The 15,591-nt window shown below is 56.1% G+C and overlaps 3 protein-coding genes across 4 annotated transcripts; 2 read left to right on the top strand and 1 right to left on the bottom strand.

The window, feature by feature from the left end:
* The first annotated feature begins 884 nt into the window (after window positions 1-884).
* CD5 (CD5 molecule) lies at window positions 885-4,990 on the top strand. Its single transcript, XM_027895517.1, has 9 exons — window positions 885-936; window positions 1,767-2,060; window positions 2,142-2,204; window positions 2,399-2,701; window positions 3,152-3,436; window positions 3,607-3,738; window positions 4,251-4,304; window positions 4,604-4,711; window positions 4,789-4,990. Exons 1-9 carry the CDS (start codon window positions 885-887, stop codon window positions 4,872-4,874), a joined length of 1,377 nt encoding a protein of 458 aa, XP_027751318.1. The 3' UTR covers window positions 4,875-4,990.
* Window positions 4,991-5,449: 459 nt separating this feature from the next.
* Window positions 5,450-8,455, bottom strand: VPS37C (VPS37C, ESCRT-I subunit). 2 transcript variants are annotated; one of them, XM_027895554.1, is made up of 5 exons: window positions 8,375-8,455; window positions 7,707-7,811; window positions 7,467-7,560; window positions 7,176-7,258; window positions 5,450-6,936 (listed from the first exon to the last, which is right to left on the bottom strand). In XM_027895554.1, exons 2-5 carry the CDS (start codon window positions 7,797-7,799, stop codon window positions 6,256-6,258), a joined length of 951 nt encoding a protein of 316 aa, XP_027751355.1. In that variant the 5' UTR covers window positions 7,800-7,811; window positions 8,375-8,455; the 3' UTR covers window positions 5,450-6,255. The 2 variants fall into 2 exon arrangements, with proteins under 2 accessions (XP_027751355.1, XP_027751354.1); XM_027895553.1 differs by having other exon boundaries at window positions 7,467-7,638; window positions 8,375-8,453.
* Window positions 8,456-8,848: 393 nt separating this feature from the next.
* Window positions 8,849-15,015, top strand: LOC114063344 (pepsin A-like). The gene is made up of 10 exons (XM_027895551.1): window positions 8,849-9,041; window positions 12,632-12,750; window positions 12,829-12,973; window positions 13,343-13,460; window positions 13,673-13,791; window positions 13,871-14,070; window positions 14,168-14,284; window positions 14,364-14,502; window positions 14,579-14,671; window positions 14,760-15,015. Exons 1-10 carry the CDS (start codon window positions 8,991-8,993, stop codon window positions 14,907-14,909), a joined length of 1,251 nt encoding a protein of 416 aa, XP_027751352.1. The 5' UTR covers window positions 8,849-8,990; the 3' UTR covers window positions 14,910-15,015.
* The last annotated feature ends 576 nt before the right edge of the window (window positions 15,016-15,591 follow it).

Here is a 15,591-nt window from a genome sequence, read left to right as displayed (position 1 = left end):
GGGCTTGGATCCTGCACAAAGATCTTCCTGGCTGAGTCCTGTGGGAACGGATCTGGGAATTACACCCCTTTTCCAGGGAATATTCAAAGCTGAGCAGGGTGGGGGCCAGCTCCAGGTAGGACATCCCAACAGGGCTTCCTCCTGCCACAATCCCAGTTTGGGGGGCTCAGCAGGACCCCTGGGATAACTGGGATGGAAACAAGCAGGAAGTTCAGGGAGCACCCAGGAAACTCCCAGGGGAGCTGAGATCCTGCTCCAGGGTGGGGGATTGGACCGGGAAGGGAAGGAAAGGGAAGGGAATTTCCATACTCCCATTCCTGCTTCCCAGGCACTCTCCTTACAGCAGGAACACCACAGGATCAATGGAAAACAGCCACCTCATTAACATGCATGACCTGGATTTGGAGGAATTAATTAGGGCCCAATCAATTAACACCTCTGTCTCGCCCTGGACCAGCCCTGCCGACATGGGGCATCCCTGGAATGCCAGAAACCAGGATATGCCTGGATAAACCCTTCCCTTGTCCCATTCCCAGGGGGTTTCACAGTGTTTTAGGTGGGCACTGGCTCCTCCTCAGCCCCGAAGGGTCGTGACCCCAAACATTCCCTCAGCACTGGATATATCCACCCCCTCCCCCTTCCGGAGATGTGGGAATCCTGGGATTTGGGGAGGGGGCTGAGCTGCCCCCCAGGTTTCTCCCCTCCTTTTTGGCGGGACCTGGGGAGGCAGCTGAGCCTTGAGACGGGCACAGCCGTGACGTCAGGAAACCACAGAGGGAGGAAAAACAGCCGGTTCCTGCCTGGGCCCCCCTCCCTCGCCTGCTCCAGGCCGGGCAGCGGAGCCTCCGGAGCCCCCCGTGCCTCCCATCCCACCACCGGCACCCATGGAAGCCCAGCTGCCAACCCTGCACCTCCTGCTACTGCTGGGAATGTGGGGTGAGTACTGGGGATGCCCCCGGCTTGGGGCATCACTCACATCCCATGCTGGGACCTCCTGGTGGGTTTTCCCACCCGGGAATGTTTCAGGAGGGGGTGGTGGTGCCACCCTGGGTGAGGCCCAGCTGGGGGGGCTTGGGATGGGGATGGGGTGTGAGGAGGATGAAACCCCACTGGCACGACTCCAGGGCGCTCATCCCACCACAGCCATGAGCCCAGGGATGCTCCCCATCCTCATTCCAGCCCAGCTCCTGCCATTCCCAGCTTTCCATTGGTCCACATGGCACCTGCCCCAGCTGCTTGGCCATACCTTCCACCCAGGAGTGCAGCTAATTAGGGGGAATTAGCAGGTCTCTTGGCTTTTTCCAGCCCTAATTAAACCCCAGCAGATGGATGGACAGGCAGCAAACCCCTTTTCTCCCCCCCAAAATCCCATTTCTCCCACAAAACAACCGAGTGCTGGAGCCTCTGCCCCAAAATGGAGCGGCCCAGGGTGGTAATCAGGATTTACGCCCCACCCCTGTCTTTCTTCCAGCCATTCCTGACCATGGAGGAGCCACACGGATGCCTGCAGGTGCGACTGGGTGGGATAAACACCTTGGGAATCCCCCCATAGCTCCGGGAGTAAGCTGGATCAGGAGTTGCATCATCCGGAAGCGGCGCCGTGGGGTCCTGGCTCAGCCCCGCAGCTTTCCCTTCATCCACTCCCACTCCCATTCCTTGTCCCACTTTGTGAGATATCCCGAAAAAGGGCTTTCCTATCATTCCCAGGACGGTAAACTTACCGGAAAGGGAAGGGAAGCCCCCTAAATTCCAGTGTCTTCCTGCAGATCCCGGCCTGCGGCTCACTGGTGGTGGTTGCCGCTGTACTGGGATCCTGGAGGTAGGCTGGGAAAGCTGCTGGAGACGCGTGTGCCGGGATAGCATGGGAGAGTCCAACCTGGGTGAAACCTGCCGACGGATGGGCTGCGGCCCCCCCAGCTCTGAGCCCTTCCAGCTCATCATTCCCCGTGGGAAGGAGCCGTGCGCGCAGCCTGTGAGGTGCAGGAATCCAGAGGGAGCGCTGGGGAAATGCCACTGGGAGCTGGGAAACTGCACAGAGCACATTATTGTCTCCTGCAAAGGTGAGCCTGGACTCCAATCCCACTCACCTCAGACCCTAGGGATCATCCAGGCTGAGGGGGCTCCTTCTCTTCTCATTCCAGAGCCAGAGAAAACCACTCCCAAGCCTCCACTGGCACCTCTGGACACCACCCCAGAGCCCACAGGTAAGACCCCAATCCTGAGGGATCCAGCACCCCCACCCATCCCATCCCGGGCGACCCAAGGCCCCCATCCCAGGAGATCCATGCAACGATTAAACTGAAGCTTTAGGGACTTTCTCCTCAGTAATGGAAAGGAATCTCATCCCAATCCATAACGGATCGGGATGTGCTGCTCTTTCCCCCCAATCCCTCTCCAGCACTGCCCAGGCTGCGGCTGGTGGATGGGAATTTCAGCTGCTCTGGATTCCTGGAGCTGCACAAGGCGGGGCTGTGGGGGGCCGTGGCCAGGATGCCCCCCAACATCTGGGCACATCTGGGCCCCCGCATCTGCCGAGATTTGCACTGTGGCACCGCCGGGCACAGACACGGGGAGCCGGATCCTGGGATCCACCTGCCAGTGAGGTGGGAAGTGCTGGATCCCTGTAAGAGCCATTCCCTCCTGGAATGCTTCAACAGGACCAGCCCCCGGGGGAAAACTCCTGCCTTCATCACCTGCTCAGGTGAGAGTACACTTGGAGCATCCGGGCCTTCCCAGGGGGGTATCCCGGGGGAATTCCGGGTTCCTGCCCCACGCGCTCCATCCGCCCACACCTGCTCTTCCTCTCCGGGGTGCAAAGGCAAAACAGGAAATCTCAGCTCCCGGCGCTGCCGGAAGAGGATGAGCCGGGGAGGGAGAGGGGCCATGGCAGCATCCCAAATTCCAAACGGGAGTGGGAAACCCATGGACCCGCACCTCTGGGTGCTGCCTGGGAGAGTGTTCCATGCCTCAGGCATCTCCCAGCCATAGGCATCTCCCCATGGATCTGCCCCCTCTCTATGGATCTGACAGACCCGTCCCATTACCCCCAGACCTGTCCTGCTATCCCCAAGCCTATCCCATGATCCCCAAGCTGTCCCGTTATCCCAGACGTGTCCCAGTGTCCCCACAGCTGTTTCTGCTCCGTCCCCAGATTCCCAGCCGCGGGTGCTGCGGAGGCTGGGCTCTGGCCCCACTCCGTGTGAGGGAGACATCCAGGTTTTCCAGGGGGGCCAGTGGCGGGTGCTGTGTGACGACGGAGCACGGCGCTCCCAGCGCGGCCGCCAGCTCTGCCAGGAGCTGCACTGCGGGAATCTCACCTCCAGCGCCGAGATCCGGGAGCCCCCTTCCATGGGAGTCACCTGTGGGATCGACCCCCTGCACCTCTGCCATGGGAACCTTGGGAGCCTCCGGAGCTGCTCCCGGACCAGAGTCGTGTGTAAGGCGCCGTGCCGGGTGGGATCCGTGGGGTGCTGGGAGCTGGAATTCCCAGCCCTGTGGAATGGGCAGGGACGGGACACGCTTTGCCAGGTGGGATTCGGGCTCCTGGTGGATTTTCATGTCCCTGGGCACAAGGGTCTCGTCTGGTACCATCTGCCCTCTTCCCAGGCCAGGACTCCAAGCCACTTCCCACTGGCACATCTGCGGGCACTGTCGGGAGCATCTGCCTGGCCCTGCTGCTCTTCCTCGTCCTCCTCCTTGTCTGTGGCCCCCCCGCCTGCAAGAGGCTCCGAAAGAGAAGTAGGAGATCCTCTGGATCCTCAGCCCACACTTGTCCCATCGTTCCCAGACTTGTCCCACTATCCCCAAGCCTGTGTCATTGTCTCTGAGCCTGTGCCACTGTCCACACACCTATCCACTTATTCCCAGACTTCTCCCATTGTCCCCAGACCTGTACCAGTATCCCCAAGCCCGTCCCACTATCCCAGACCTCTCCCATTATCCCCAGACCTGTCCCATTATCCCCAAGCCTGTCCCATTATCCCAGACCTCTCCCATTATCCCCAGACTTGTCCCATTATCCCTAAGCCTGTCCCACGTGGAATGGGCACAAAGCAGGGGAGCAGAAAGGGGGATTAAGCTCCAAAGGGGACACAAAGGAGCAGCCAGAGGATACTGAGGGAGAATTACAGTGTGGGAGGGGATTATTTGGGATGACATATGGAGCTGGCAGGGGGAAAGCAGCCGGAGGAAGGATCAGTAAGATCCCTAGAGATAGTAATTCCTGCTCTCCGCCCGCCTCTGCCTTCCAGTCTCCAAGAAAAAGCAGCGCCAATGGATCGGCCCCACGGGCCTCAACCAGACGGGTGAGGAAAGGTCCCCCAGGGGGGCCGGGATTGGGATTTGGGGTTCCTGGGGGTGGCGCTGGTGTTCGTGGGGATGGAATTTGTGCACCTGGGAGTGGATTTTGGGCTCAGGGGGTTGCAGTGGGGTTCCTGAGGATGGATTTGGGATTCCTGGCGTTGGATACAACTCCCCCGATTTCCCTCAGCCCCATCCTGGGGGTGAGTCCATTGGCTCAAAACTGCCCTTCCAGCCCCCCTGATCCCAATCCTGATCCCGATCCTGATCCCAATCTTGATCCCCACCCCACCTTGTGTTCCAGTCTCCTTCCACCGCTCCAGCTCAGCCACTCCGAGGCCTCGGGGACAGGGAAGGGACAACGACTACGCTCCGGCCCCGCCCAAGAGCTCCCAGCTCTCCGCTTATCCAGGTAAATTCTGGAAGCAGCTTCTCTTCCACGGCTGAGCCCTCCGGCCATCCCATGAGCCGCATCCATCCCCTCCACAGCCCTGGAAGGAGCACTCCGACATTCCAACCCTCCGGAATACTCCTCTGACAGTGACTACGACCTGCGCTCCGCCCGCAGGGTGTGATTCCCAAAGGATTCCCAAAGGAGCTGCTCCCAGCTCAGCTTTAGGGGGATCCCAGCGTTCCAGGGAGAAAAAGAGGAGTTCTGGGGGTTCTTAGGGTATTTATATGGATTTAAGAGGCCTTTCCGTGGCTCCAGACAGATGGATAAAGGAAAGGGATGCAAGTCCAGGGAGGGTGGGAATACTGGGAAGGAATCCAAGATATTTAATATCCAACAGCTGTAATAAAATTGGGATTTTTTTTGTACTAATTACACCTTGTCCTCTTCCTTCCCATATCCCAGAGTGATTCCTTAGAGCACCAGACTCCCCGGTCAGGAGGGAAAAGCAGGACAGGAAAACAGGGAATGGCATTTCTCCCTGGTTTTCTACCCAGAAGAGCCCCAAGAAAATGTGTCCCTGAGGAAAGACAAACACAGGAAAAGCAGGAAAAATGGGTTGGGAGGCAGTGCTGGGAGAGAAGGAAAGGTTGGAATCCAAAGCGAGCAGGTGTTGGGATGCCAGGAAGCGATAAAGGGATCAACCCACAGGTGGATGCTCCATCATTCCTGAGCAAAATACCGGTTGTGACTCCAGGATGGAATTAATTCATCCAGTTTTATTACTGTAATTAACCCCAGGGATGGAATTGCTTCCATGAAATACCACAAAGCTCCATCCTAGTCCATTAGTAACCATTCCTTATAAATAACTTCCAGGGATATGAGTGGGACTCGTAGAATAAAGTGCTAAGCAAATCAAATCCCATTCCCAGTATTTGTCCTTCCCTCTGTCTCCACGTGTTTCCTGAGAAGGGGGATGTGAGGAGCCCGGACAACCACACAGGAGGTCGGGAATAGAAGAGGCTGGGTGGGAATCACCCACTCCCAGACAATCCTGGAATGGTTGGGTGGGAAGGGATTTCAAGGATCATCCCATTCCAACCACATTCCACTAACCCAGGTGGATCCAAGCCTTGTCCACCTTGTCCTTGGACACCTCCAGGGATGGAGCAACCACAGCTTCCCTAGAAAACCCATTCCAGTGCTTCACCAACCTCACAGGGAGGAACTTCTTCCCAATATCCCATTAAACCCATCCTCTGGCAGTGGGAAGCCATTCCCCTTTATCCCATCATTCCAGGCCATTATATCCAAGTCCTTTTCCAGTTCTTTTGGAGCCCCCTTAGGCTCTGGAAGGTGCTCCAAGGTCTCCCTGCAGCCTTCTCCTCTCTGGAATTCCAGCCTTGAGGGGCTGCTTCTTCCTGCTATATCCAGCTGGGAATCACTTGGTTCTGACTCCTGGCGCTGTGACTCTCATCCCACGGAATTCTTGGGATTCCACCTGTTCCTCAATCCCCAGAAAAAGAAGGAAGCAGCAGAGGATGCTCCCGGAAAGTCCTGGATTAGTATCCAGGCCAAGCCGGACGGGAAGGGTTGGGAGGAGGGGGGTTTCCAAAGGCTGGGGGAGCCCCGGGATAGGGAGGCTGTGCCGGGATGGGGAAATTTGGGAGAGGGGGCTGGGTGGGATAGGGACACTGCGGCCTTCCCACTCCGGGAGGGATGTAGGGAGAGTATCCCGGCCTGGGAGGAGGGGACGGACTGGGACCGGGATATGGTGCTGGCTGTGGAGGGGCCCGGGATGGAGACCAGGAATAGCCTCCAGAGGCAACTCTGGGAGCCTGAGCCAAGGGATATCTGGGAGATGGGTAAGGAAAGGGTTGGGAGCCGGGCTGGGAAGAAGCCACAGAGGCTGGAGATGCCGGGAAGGGCGTGGGAGGCAGCGCTCCATGGGCCAGGGGGCCAGGAGGGAGCGCAGGAGCTGGGCTGTAGGGAAGGGGGAAGGGTGAAGATTCTGCCAGGAAGGGCTTCGGAGGATCCACGGGAATGTGAGGAGCAGGAGGGAGAGGAGGAGGAGGAGGCTGCGAGTCCCGGTCAGATTCTTGGGATCCCTCCGACTTCCTCACAATCTCCTGCAGCTTTTCCACGCGCACCCGGCGCAGATGGGACAATCTCCTCATGCTGGAAAACTGCTCCAGGAACGTCTCCAAGGGCACTTCACCCTCCAGGAATTTCTCCGCCATTTTCTGGAAGAGAGGATCAGCCTCGGGGTCATCCCGGGATCCCTCGGCTCCTCTTCCCTCATCCCACTTTGGGATTCGTGTCTTTCCCGGATTCCACACAAACAAGGGTTGGTCTGATTTTTGGGGAGGGGGGAAAACCAGAAAAGTCCATGCATAATGCAGGATTTTTGGGATTGGTCTTAGCCGTGGGTCTTTGAGGATGAAGCACCGGAATTCCTGATGGATTGAAGCCTTGACCTCACCTCGGATTCCTCCTCAATCTTCTGGCTTTCCACCTGGAGCAGCTCCAGCAGAGTCTGGGGCTGCAGCGCCGCTGAGGATTTCTCTGGGAAAACCATGGAAAAAAGGGAAAAAAACCACAGAAAAATCACCACCACTGGGAAAAAACAGCGTGGATCCCACAGGATCAGCCTTGGGAACCACTCAGGGAAGGAGGAAAACCCAAAAGAATCTCTCCGGGGAAAGAAGCGGGATCTCGGCTTTCTGGGAAGCGCAATCCTTCATTCCCAAGCCAGGATGATCCCAGGGCTCACCCAGCTTTTCCTTCTGCTCCCGGCATCTCCCAGCCAGTTCCTGCAGCTCCAGGTATTTCCTGGAGAGGTTGCTTCGTCCTGATTCCAGCGGCGCCTGGAATTTCAGGTTCTGCTCGGCCAGGCTCCGGTTGGAAGCCAAGGCCATTTCCCGCTCCAGCTGCAGCTCCTGCACCTGTGGAATTTGGGAAGTGACGCCAGGAATGGGACAAGGGAACCCTGCAGTAACCCCTCCCCACCAACCTCCTGCGATTCCAGAGCCAAGCGCTCAATTTCCTGGGAATCCTCCTGCAGCTCCCGGAGCTCCTCTACCGTCCGGTTCCGGAGCATGTCCATCCTCCCAGATTCCTGGAACACGGAAAAGGAGCTGGAAAAATCCCCCAGTCCAGCTGTTCATCCTCACAGGGATCAAAATCCAGCTTTGTTAAACCTCCTGGAGCAGATTCCATAAGAAATCAGCAAAGCCAAAATGACATTCCCGCTGATTCCTCCTTCGGGAATGACTTTTTCCCACCTTTTCCCAGCCCGTTTGGAAGGAATTTTGTGCATCCCAGAGGGTTTTGTTGAGAAAAAAAACAGCCCAGACCGGCAAATTCCAGCTGAATCTCTGCCCCCTTTTCCAGATTCTGCCTCATTCCAGGCTCCAACCCTCCCCAGATTCCCGTTCTTCCAAGGAAACCTGGACCTGCTCCCATCCCACTGTTAACATAGGGTTGGAAAAGATCTTATGGATCACCCAGTTCCACCCTCTGACATGGAAAGCAGCAAAACCCTGGATTTCCAGTACTATATCCGCGATTTATCCCAAATATTCCAGGTTTCCTGATAACATTTAGGAATTATCCCACGTTTGTGGCACAAATTCCAAGAGCTGTGGAAATGCCATAAAGAAAGGGGGACACACCACACACCTGCGCCGTCCCGATGGCTTCTGGCTATTCTACCTCTTGTCCAAGGGGAACATCCCAAGGGTTTCACGCCAGGAATGTCGCAAGAGCCTCGGGAATGTCGCAATGCACGATCCCGAGAAACCTGTCCGAGGGAAAAAAACTGGGAATTCCGTCCCGCGCCGCAGGTGCGGGGCTTTCCCCGCGCGCGGGAATCACCCGATTCAGGAGGGGTTTTTTGTCTCTTAAGGAATTTTTATGGAGTTTAACCGGGAAAGCCGGGAGTGGGAAAACTCAGGAATACGCTCGGGGAAGCGCCCAGTGGCGTGGAGGCGACGCGCTGGGTGACTGCACGGCAGCAGTGAGCGGGAGCAGCCGCGTTAGCGCCGTTATCCCGCCTTCATCCCCGGTATTCCTATTCCCGGCCCAGCCCCGGACTCACCCTAGACACTCCGTCCGTCGCTACTTCCGGGTTCCGGCGTTGACCGGAAGCGGACGCGACCATCACTGGCAGGAGGGGGGAACAGGACCCCCTCCTTTCCCCCCCCTCAGGAGGCCGCGGGTGGTTCCGCCCGGCGCCGCCATGTTGGGGGGGGCGGGATTCGGGAGAAATTTAATGGAATTTTTTCTTAATTAAGCAATGTTTGGATGCCCAGGGGGCTCCCGCCGGGTCATAGCCGCTCTAGGAGTTATATCCTTCGTGGTTTTGGGGTGGAGGAACCCTGAGAGAGGGGGAGAAAGGGGGTTGGAGAAGGAGCATAGGATAATAGGGAATGGGGTTGTATGAACACGGCCAGGGGTTTAGTGGGATTTTGGAATAAATCCCGCCCTGTAAGGGGGGAAGACACTGCGATGGATTTCCCAGGGAAGCCGTGCCTGCCCCAGCCCTGGAAGTGCCCAAGGCCCAGTTGGAAAAAACACACGGAGCCCGGCAACATCCCCCAAATCCAGATAACATCCCAAAAATTCCCACCCGGCTGGAACTAAGAGACCAAAGCAACCCCCTTGGGCATACCTGGATTAGCCCCTCCTGACATGAAACAGGGCTATGTTTCCCGGAATGTAAATGGAAGCTCCGATCCCATCCCCCAAAACACAAATCCAAGACCCGCTTTTCCCAAATGAACTCCCCGTTCCCAATTCCCAGCCCAGGATAAGGAATGGGGAGAGCAGCTCCCTCAGGAGACAGCAGGAGGTTGTTTCCAAAGTGCCCCCGGGGATCCAGGAAAGGCACCTCTGATTTCACAAGTCACTTGAGCCTTTGTTGTGGAATAAACGGGAGTCATATGATCCCAAAAAATTCCGGTTGGATCAAGGACAGCTTGTTCCCAACGCGGCTGATAAACAGGTCAAACTCCCAATGTTATGGGAAAGCAAAGGGACTCGACTTTCCAAAGGGAAATTAACGCTTTCCAGGCTTGTCTGGAGCAGTTTTCCAAACACGTGGAAAAGCTGGAAAACATTTAGTTACCATTTGATAGAAAATTCATGAAGTGGGGAGAGGAAAAATTAAGATTTTCATGGTATAAATGGGAATATATCCATTTAATTGTTGTCCAGCAATTAAAAAATGGGATAAAGGGGAGGATGTTCCCATTAAATGTTTATTAATGTCCTTAATTTCCATGGTTTTGGAAGGACATTCCCATTATCTGTTCAGTACCATCCTTAATTACCATAAAAATGGTTCCACCTGGGATTCTTTTACATTAAAATGTAAGGATTAAGGATAAATTAAATTGCATTCAGATTTACAAGGGGTAAATGGGAAAACATCCTTTTAAATATGTTATCCAGCAATAACAATTGGGATAATGTTTCCTTTTTAAGGGATATTCCCATTATTAATCTCCCTAATTTCCATAAAAGATGGTTACCTGTTTGTTTGTTTTTTTTTTTTTCCCTTGGATTTTGTGTTAATCCCACTCAAAATCAGGCAGGAAAAGGTTATCCGAGGTCCCTGTCCCTCAGAATTCCATTCCCACAGGGAATGCCAAGATCCTTAATTCAATATTTTTAAGCAAATCCCGGAGATTTTTCTCCTCAGGAGCCTCAGAATTCCCTCCTTTCATCTGACAGCTCCGATAAAGCTCCGGGGTGATAAAGGGACAAGAAAAACTGGGAACAGGGCCTGGAAAACAAGTTTCCTTCCTGAATCCATTCCAAGATAAGCTCTGACTCCATTAGGGGATTTTTTCTTTGGATAAAATTAAGGAAGTTCCCAAGCTTTTGATGTTCCAAAAGCCGGAAGATCAGGAAATATTGATCCAGAGGGTGATTCCCGGGGAAGTTCAATCCATCCCAAGTGGCGTTTCAGGATTTTCTTGGAACAAGCCTAAAGTTTTGGGAGGGAAGGTTTGACCAGGAATCTCTGACTGGATCAGGAATGGATCCAGATCCGGGTTTTTTGGGGATCTTCCCATCCTTTGGTGCCCTCTGGTGCCAAGGAAAGTGGGGACAGGGAGGCCTCGGTCACCTGCTCCCAGCCTAAAATCCCGGCTCCAGGATGGGTTTTTCCAGGATCCCTGAATTTCCCCGGTGAGGCTGGAAAAATCCCAGTTTCTCCCTGAGGTGGAAAAGCCGTTTCACATCCCCAAAGGGGTTGTTTTTCCATCCTCCCACCTTTTTATTCCTGATTTAATTAGTGGTAAACATTAATTCCCGCTTTTTCCCGGCCCTGAATCCCACAACTTTTTCCCGCTGGGGATAAGGATTCATCCAAAAAATCCAGTGGGATTTACAACGAACTTGTCCTAAAACTTCCCATCCCTGGGCAAAAACTATCCATTGGAAAATCTGTAGTCCTGATCCCCAGGGACAGCAGCTCTGGGAATTAAAAGGATAAACAGCTCTGGGATAAGGGAATATTTTTGTTTTCCCTCCTATTTTGGCCCCAAAATAGAGAAAACTCAGAAGCTCCAAATTTACAGGGACATCTTCCACTAGTCCAGGTTGCTCCAACCCCTTTTCCAGCCTGGCCTTTGGCAATTCCAGGGATGGGGCAGCGACAGCTTTCCTGGGAAATCCATTCCAGTGCTTCACCACCCTCACAGGAAGGATTTATTCCCAATATCCCATTTAAATTGCCCTTTTTCCAGTTTGGAGCCATTCCCCCTTGTCCTGTCTCTCCATTCCCAAAATCCCTCTCCCACTCTCCTGGAGCCCCTTGAGGCACTGGGAGAGGCTCCAAGATTTCCCTGGAGCTTCTCTTCTCCAGGCTGGCCCATTCCAGCTCTCCCAGCCTTTCGCATCCCTCGGATCACCTCCATGCCCTCCTCTGGCTTTGCTCCAACACTTCAACGTCTTGGTTCCACTAGGATTTCATCCCTCTCACCCTTTCCCAGTGCTGATGTGGAATTGGGACCAGTTGTGGAGTGAAAGTGGGAGCAGCTGGGGGAAAGCCCAGCTCCGGTTGCTGCTGGAATGCTGAAGGTCACTGGAGCTGGGCCGGGAATCTTGGCTTCCCTCACGGCACCACGTGGATCCTGGGACGGTCACCTTGTCCTGGAGGAGATCAAAGGCTCCCTAAGGCCAGAGCTGGAATTCGTCCCTTGGAATCAGCCCCATTCCCAGCTCGGAAGAACAAAAGAATCTGAGGATTGGGACTGAATTCCATGGAGGATTGAAATGGATAAGGATTCTGGGGGATGTTGGGAGAAAAGGGATGAAGCAGCGGATTTATCCCAGAGGAAAAAAGGAGGATGGGATGTGCTGGAGGGGTTTGGGAAGGAGAAGGGCTTGGCTGATTCCCTAGAATGGAAAATCTGGAGCTGGCAGCCTGAAAATCCTCCATGGATGGCTGGAGGAAAATGCTCTGGAGAGACCTTGGAGCCCATAAAGCAACTCCACGAGGGGTGGAGAGGGACCTTGGAAAAGGGCCTGGAATGACAGGACACAGGGAATGGCTTCCCACTGCCAGAGGGTGGCTTTAGGTGGGATACTGGGAATGAATACTTCCCTGTGAGGGTAATGAGGCCCTGGAATGGATCTTCCAGGAAAGCTTTGGCTACCTCATCCCTGGGGAGCTGCAATCCAGGGATCAAAACCTCCAGCCAGGAATAGGGGGGGAGTCAGGGGACAACCACAACCCCCCATTTCCACCAGCTCCCAGGACCTTCCCTCGGGACACCGGGGGTGCTTCCCTCCCATCCCAGCATCCCCAATTCACCCCTGGGAACAAGGACTTGACATTCTTCCCCCTCCCTGTTCGCCTTCCTTAAGGACATTGTGATAAGAATCCTGGGAGCCGTTTGCTTTCCTTATCAGAGCCGCTGGCCAAACACGGGAGCCAGGATAAAAGGAGTGGGAGCGGGATCAGAGGCGCACGTTCCCTTAGCTCCCACCATGAAGCTGCTCCTGCTCCTCTCCCTGCTGGTCCTGGCCCAGGGCCTGGGGACCAGGTGAGCGCCGGGAAGGGCCCCCGTCCCAAAGGATGTGGGATGTGGGATGATCCCGGTGACGGATCCTGGTGTCCACAGGGTGTCCCTGAGGAAGATGAAGTCGCTGCGGGAGAGGCTGCGGGAGCAGGGATTGCTGGAGACTTTCCTGGAGCAGCATCCTGATAACCTGGCTGCCAAGTACTTCCCTGGGATTGCTGTGGAGCCCCTGCAGAACTACATGGATGTGAGGGAATGGGATCAGGATCGGGGGGCACAGGGGCCACTATCCCCTTTCCAATCTCACTATCCTTTTTCCTATCCCACCTCCCCATCCCCATCCCATTACGCCCTTCCCACTATCCCCTCTCCATTACCCCTTCCCCATCCCACTATCCCATTCATACTATCTTCTTTTCAATCCCACTATCCCCTCCCCACTAACCACTTCCACATCCCACTGTCCCCATTCCACTCTCCCCTTCCCATCCCACTATCCTCTTTCTACTCTCCCCTTCCCTATCCCGCTATCCCCTCCACATTAACCCCTTCCCCATCCCACTATCCCATCCCACTATCCCTACCCCACTCTTTCTTCCCCATCCTGCTCCCACAGGATGAGTACTTTGGCACCATCTCCATCGGGACTCCAGCCCAGGAATTCACCGTTGTCTTCGACACCGGCTCTTCCAACCTGTGGGTTCCCTCTGTCTTCTGCTCCAGCCCGGCCTGCAGTAGGTGTCTGGAATGTGTCGGGAACGTGTCTGGAGTGTGTCTGGGTGTCCGGAACGTGCCCAGCAGCCCTGTGGCTTCTGGGACAATGGGGAATGCCCCAGGCCTTGGGAGACAGGGATGGCTCTGCCCTGCCTCTCCCAGGGACACTGAGGTGCCACCCTCATTCCCAGTGGCCTCATTCCCGTGACTCCCTCCTTCCCGGCCCTTTCAGGGAACCACAACCGCTTCAATCCCGCGGAGTCCTCCACCTTCCTGAGCACCAACGACACCCTGTTCATCGCCTACGGCACGGGGAGCATGTCCGGAGTCCTGGGATACGACATCGTCAACGTAGGGCTGCTCCATCCTTCCCATCTCGTGGGATCGGGGATCCCCGGGATTCCAATCCACACCTGTCTCCCTTTCCCAGGTCGCTGGGATCGACGTCCGTAATCAGATTTTCGGGCTGGCGGAGACAGAGCCAGGGGATTTCTTCTACTACACCCCCTTCGACGGGATCCTGGGACTGGCATTCCCGAGCATCGCCTCCTCTGGAGCCACGCCGGTCTTCGACAACATGATGATGGAAAGGCTCGTGGATCAGGATCTCTTCTCCGTCTACCTGAGCAGGTAAATTCCGTCCGGAGCCGCTCAGGAGTTATCCCACTTCGCTCCTGCCGGTGCTGGTTTCCTGGTGGGAAATCCCTGGATGGATCCTGCTTTTCAGGGACGGCCAAGCTGGAAGCTTTGTCCTGTTCGGCGCCATCGATCCCTATTACACCACCAAAGGAATCTCCTGGATCCCGCTCTCCGCCGAGACCTACTGGCAGATCACCATGGACAGGTATTCCTGGGAAGCTCCCCCACCGGTGTTTTTGGGGAATACCAACCTCGGCAAGCTCACCCTGCATCCTTTTTTCCAGGGTCTCCATCGGCGGGGCGCCAGCAGCCTGTTCCTCAGGATGCCAGGCCATCGTGGACACGGGAACATCCCTGCTGGCCATGCCCGTCCGAGCCTTCCGGATCCTCATGAGCACCCTCGGCGCCAGCTCCAACGGCGAGGTGAGCCCCTGGGACGCTTCTCAGGATATTTTTTCCTGGCTGGGATAGCCACTGACCCTCCCTGTCCCCTTCCCAGATCAGCTGCGAGGCTGCCAGGAAACTGCCTGACCTCGTATTCCATATCCACGGCCAAGCATTCCCAGTGCCGGCCAGAGCCTACGTGATACGGGTGAGCATCCTGCTGGGAACGGGGCTGGAATGACATGGGGCGGGGATCCCACAGCTGGTGACCACTCCCTTCTGTGTGCCCGGAGCAGAGTGGCGGGTTGTGCAGCCTGGGATTCCAAGGCATGGATGCCCCCACGGAGGAGGGCGAACTCTGGATCCTCGGGGATGTGTTTATCCGGGAATACTACATCGTCTTCGACAGGGCTAACAACAAGGTGGGGCTGTCCAGGCTGCCCTGAGCCAGGATGGGGGATTCTGGCAGTTCCCACCTTGGGGGCTGGCAAGGATGTCCCTTTTCCCGGCCCCTCCTGCCGCTCCCGAGGACAATAAAGGTGTGGAGAAGCCCCCCCTGTGCCATGTGTCTCTGGGAAGGGCAGGGGATTCCTGGGAATGTGGTGTGTCCCTGGACACCGGTGGGCATCACCCTCACCTGCATCCCTGGGGACCTTTGTCCACGGAGACTCTCATCCATGTGGATCCTCATCCCTGGGGACCTCCCGGCCCTCGGGACCCTTATTCCTGAGCGCCCTCATCCCTGGGGTCTTCCCAGCCTTGAGGATCCTCATCCCTGGGTATCCCGGCAGGACACGTCCTCCCCTGTCCCCAAACTCCAACTCCAGCACTTCCCTCCTCATCCTGCAGAGGCCGCTCATCCCAAAATTCCCGCTGAGGACAAGCCCTGGGGCTCCGCGTGCTCCCAAGCAGAAGGGGACAGGGAATAAATACCAGGATGAGTTTATTGGTGGTGGGGAGTTCAGTCGCCCCCCTCCCCAGGGGCCTGATCCTGCAGACCCCCCTCCTCTTCCTCCTCCTCCTCCTCCTCCTCCCGGCACTCAGCACCTGGGGCTCTTCCCGCTGTCCGGTGGCACCGCAGCGGGATCCACATTCCGGAGAGGTCCCCGAGCCTCGGGGCCGGAGCAG

Source organism: Empidonax traillii, unplaced genomic scaffold (assembly GCF_003031625.1).
Source record: "Empidonax traillii isolate 1590-97213 ecotype Southwest subspecies unplaced genomic scaffold, ASM303162v1 scaffold461:size861717, whole genome shotgun sequence".
Classification (NCBI taxonomy): Eukaryota; Metazoa; Chordata; class Aves; order Passeriformes; family Tyrannidae; genus Empidonax; species Empidonax traillii.
This window is presented reverse-complemented; position numbering and strand designations above follow the sequence as displayed.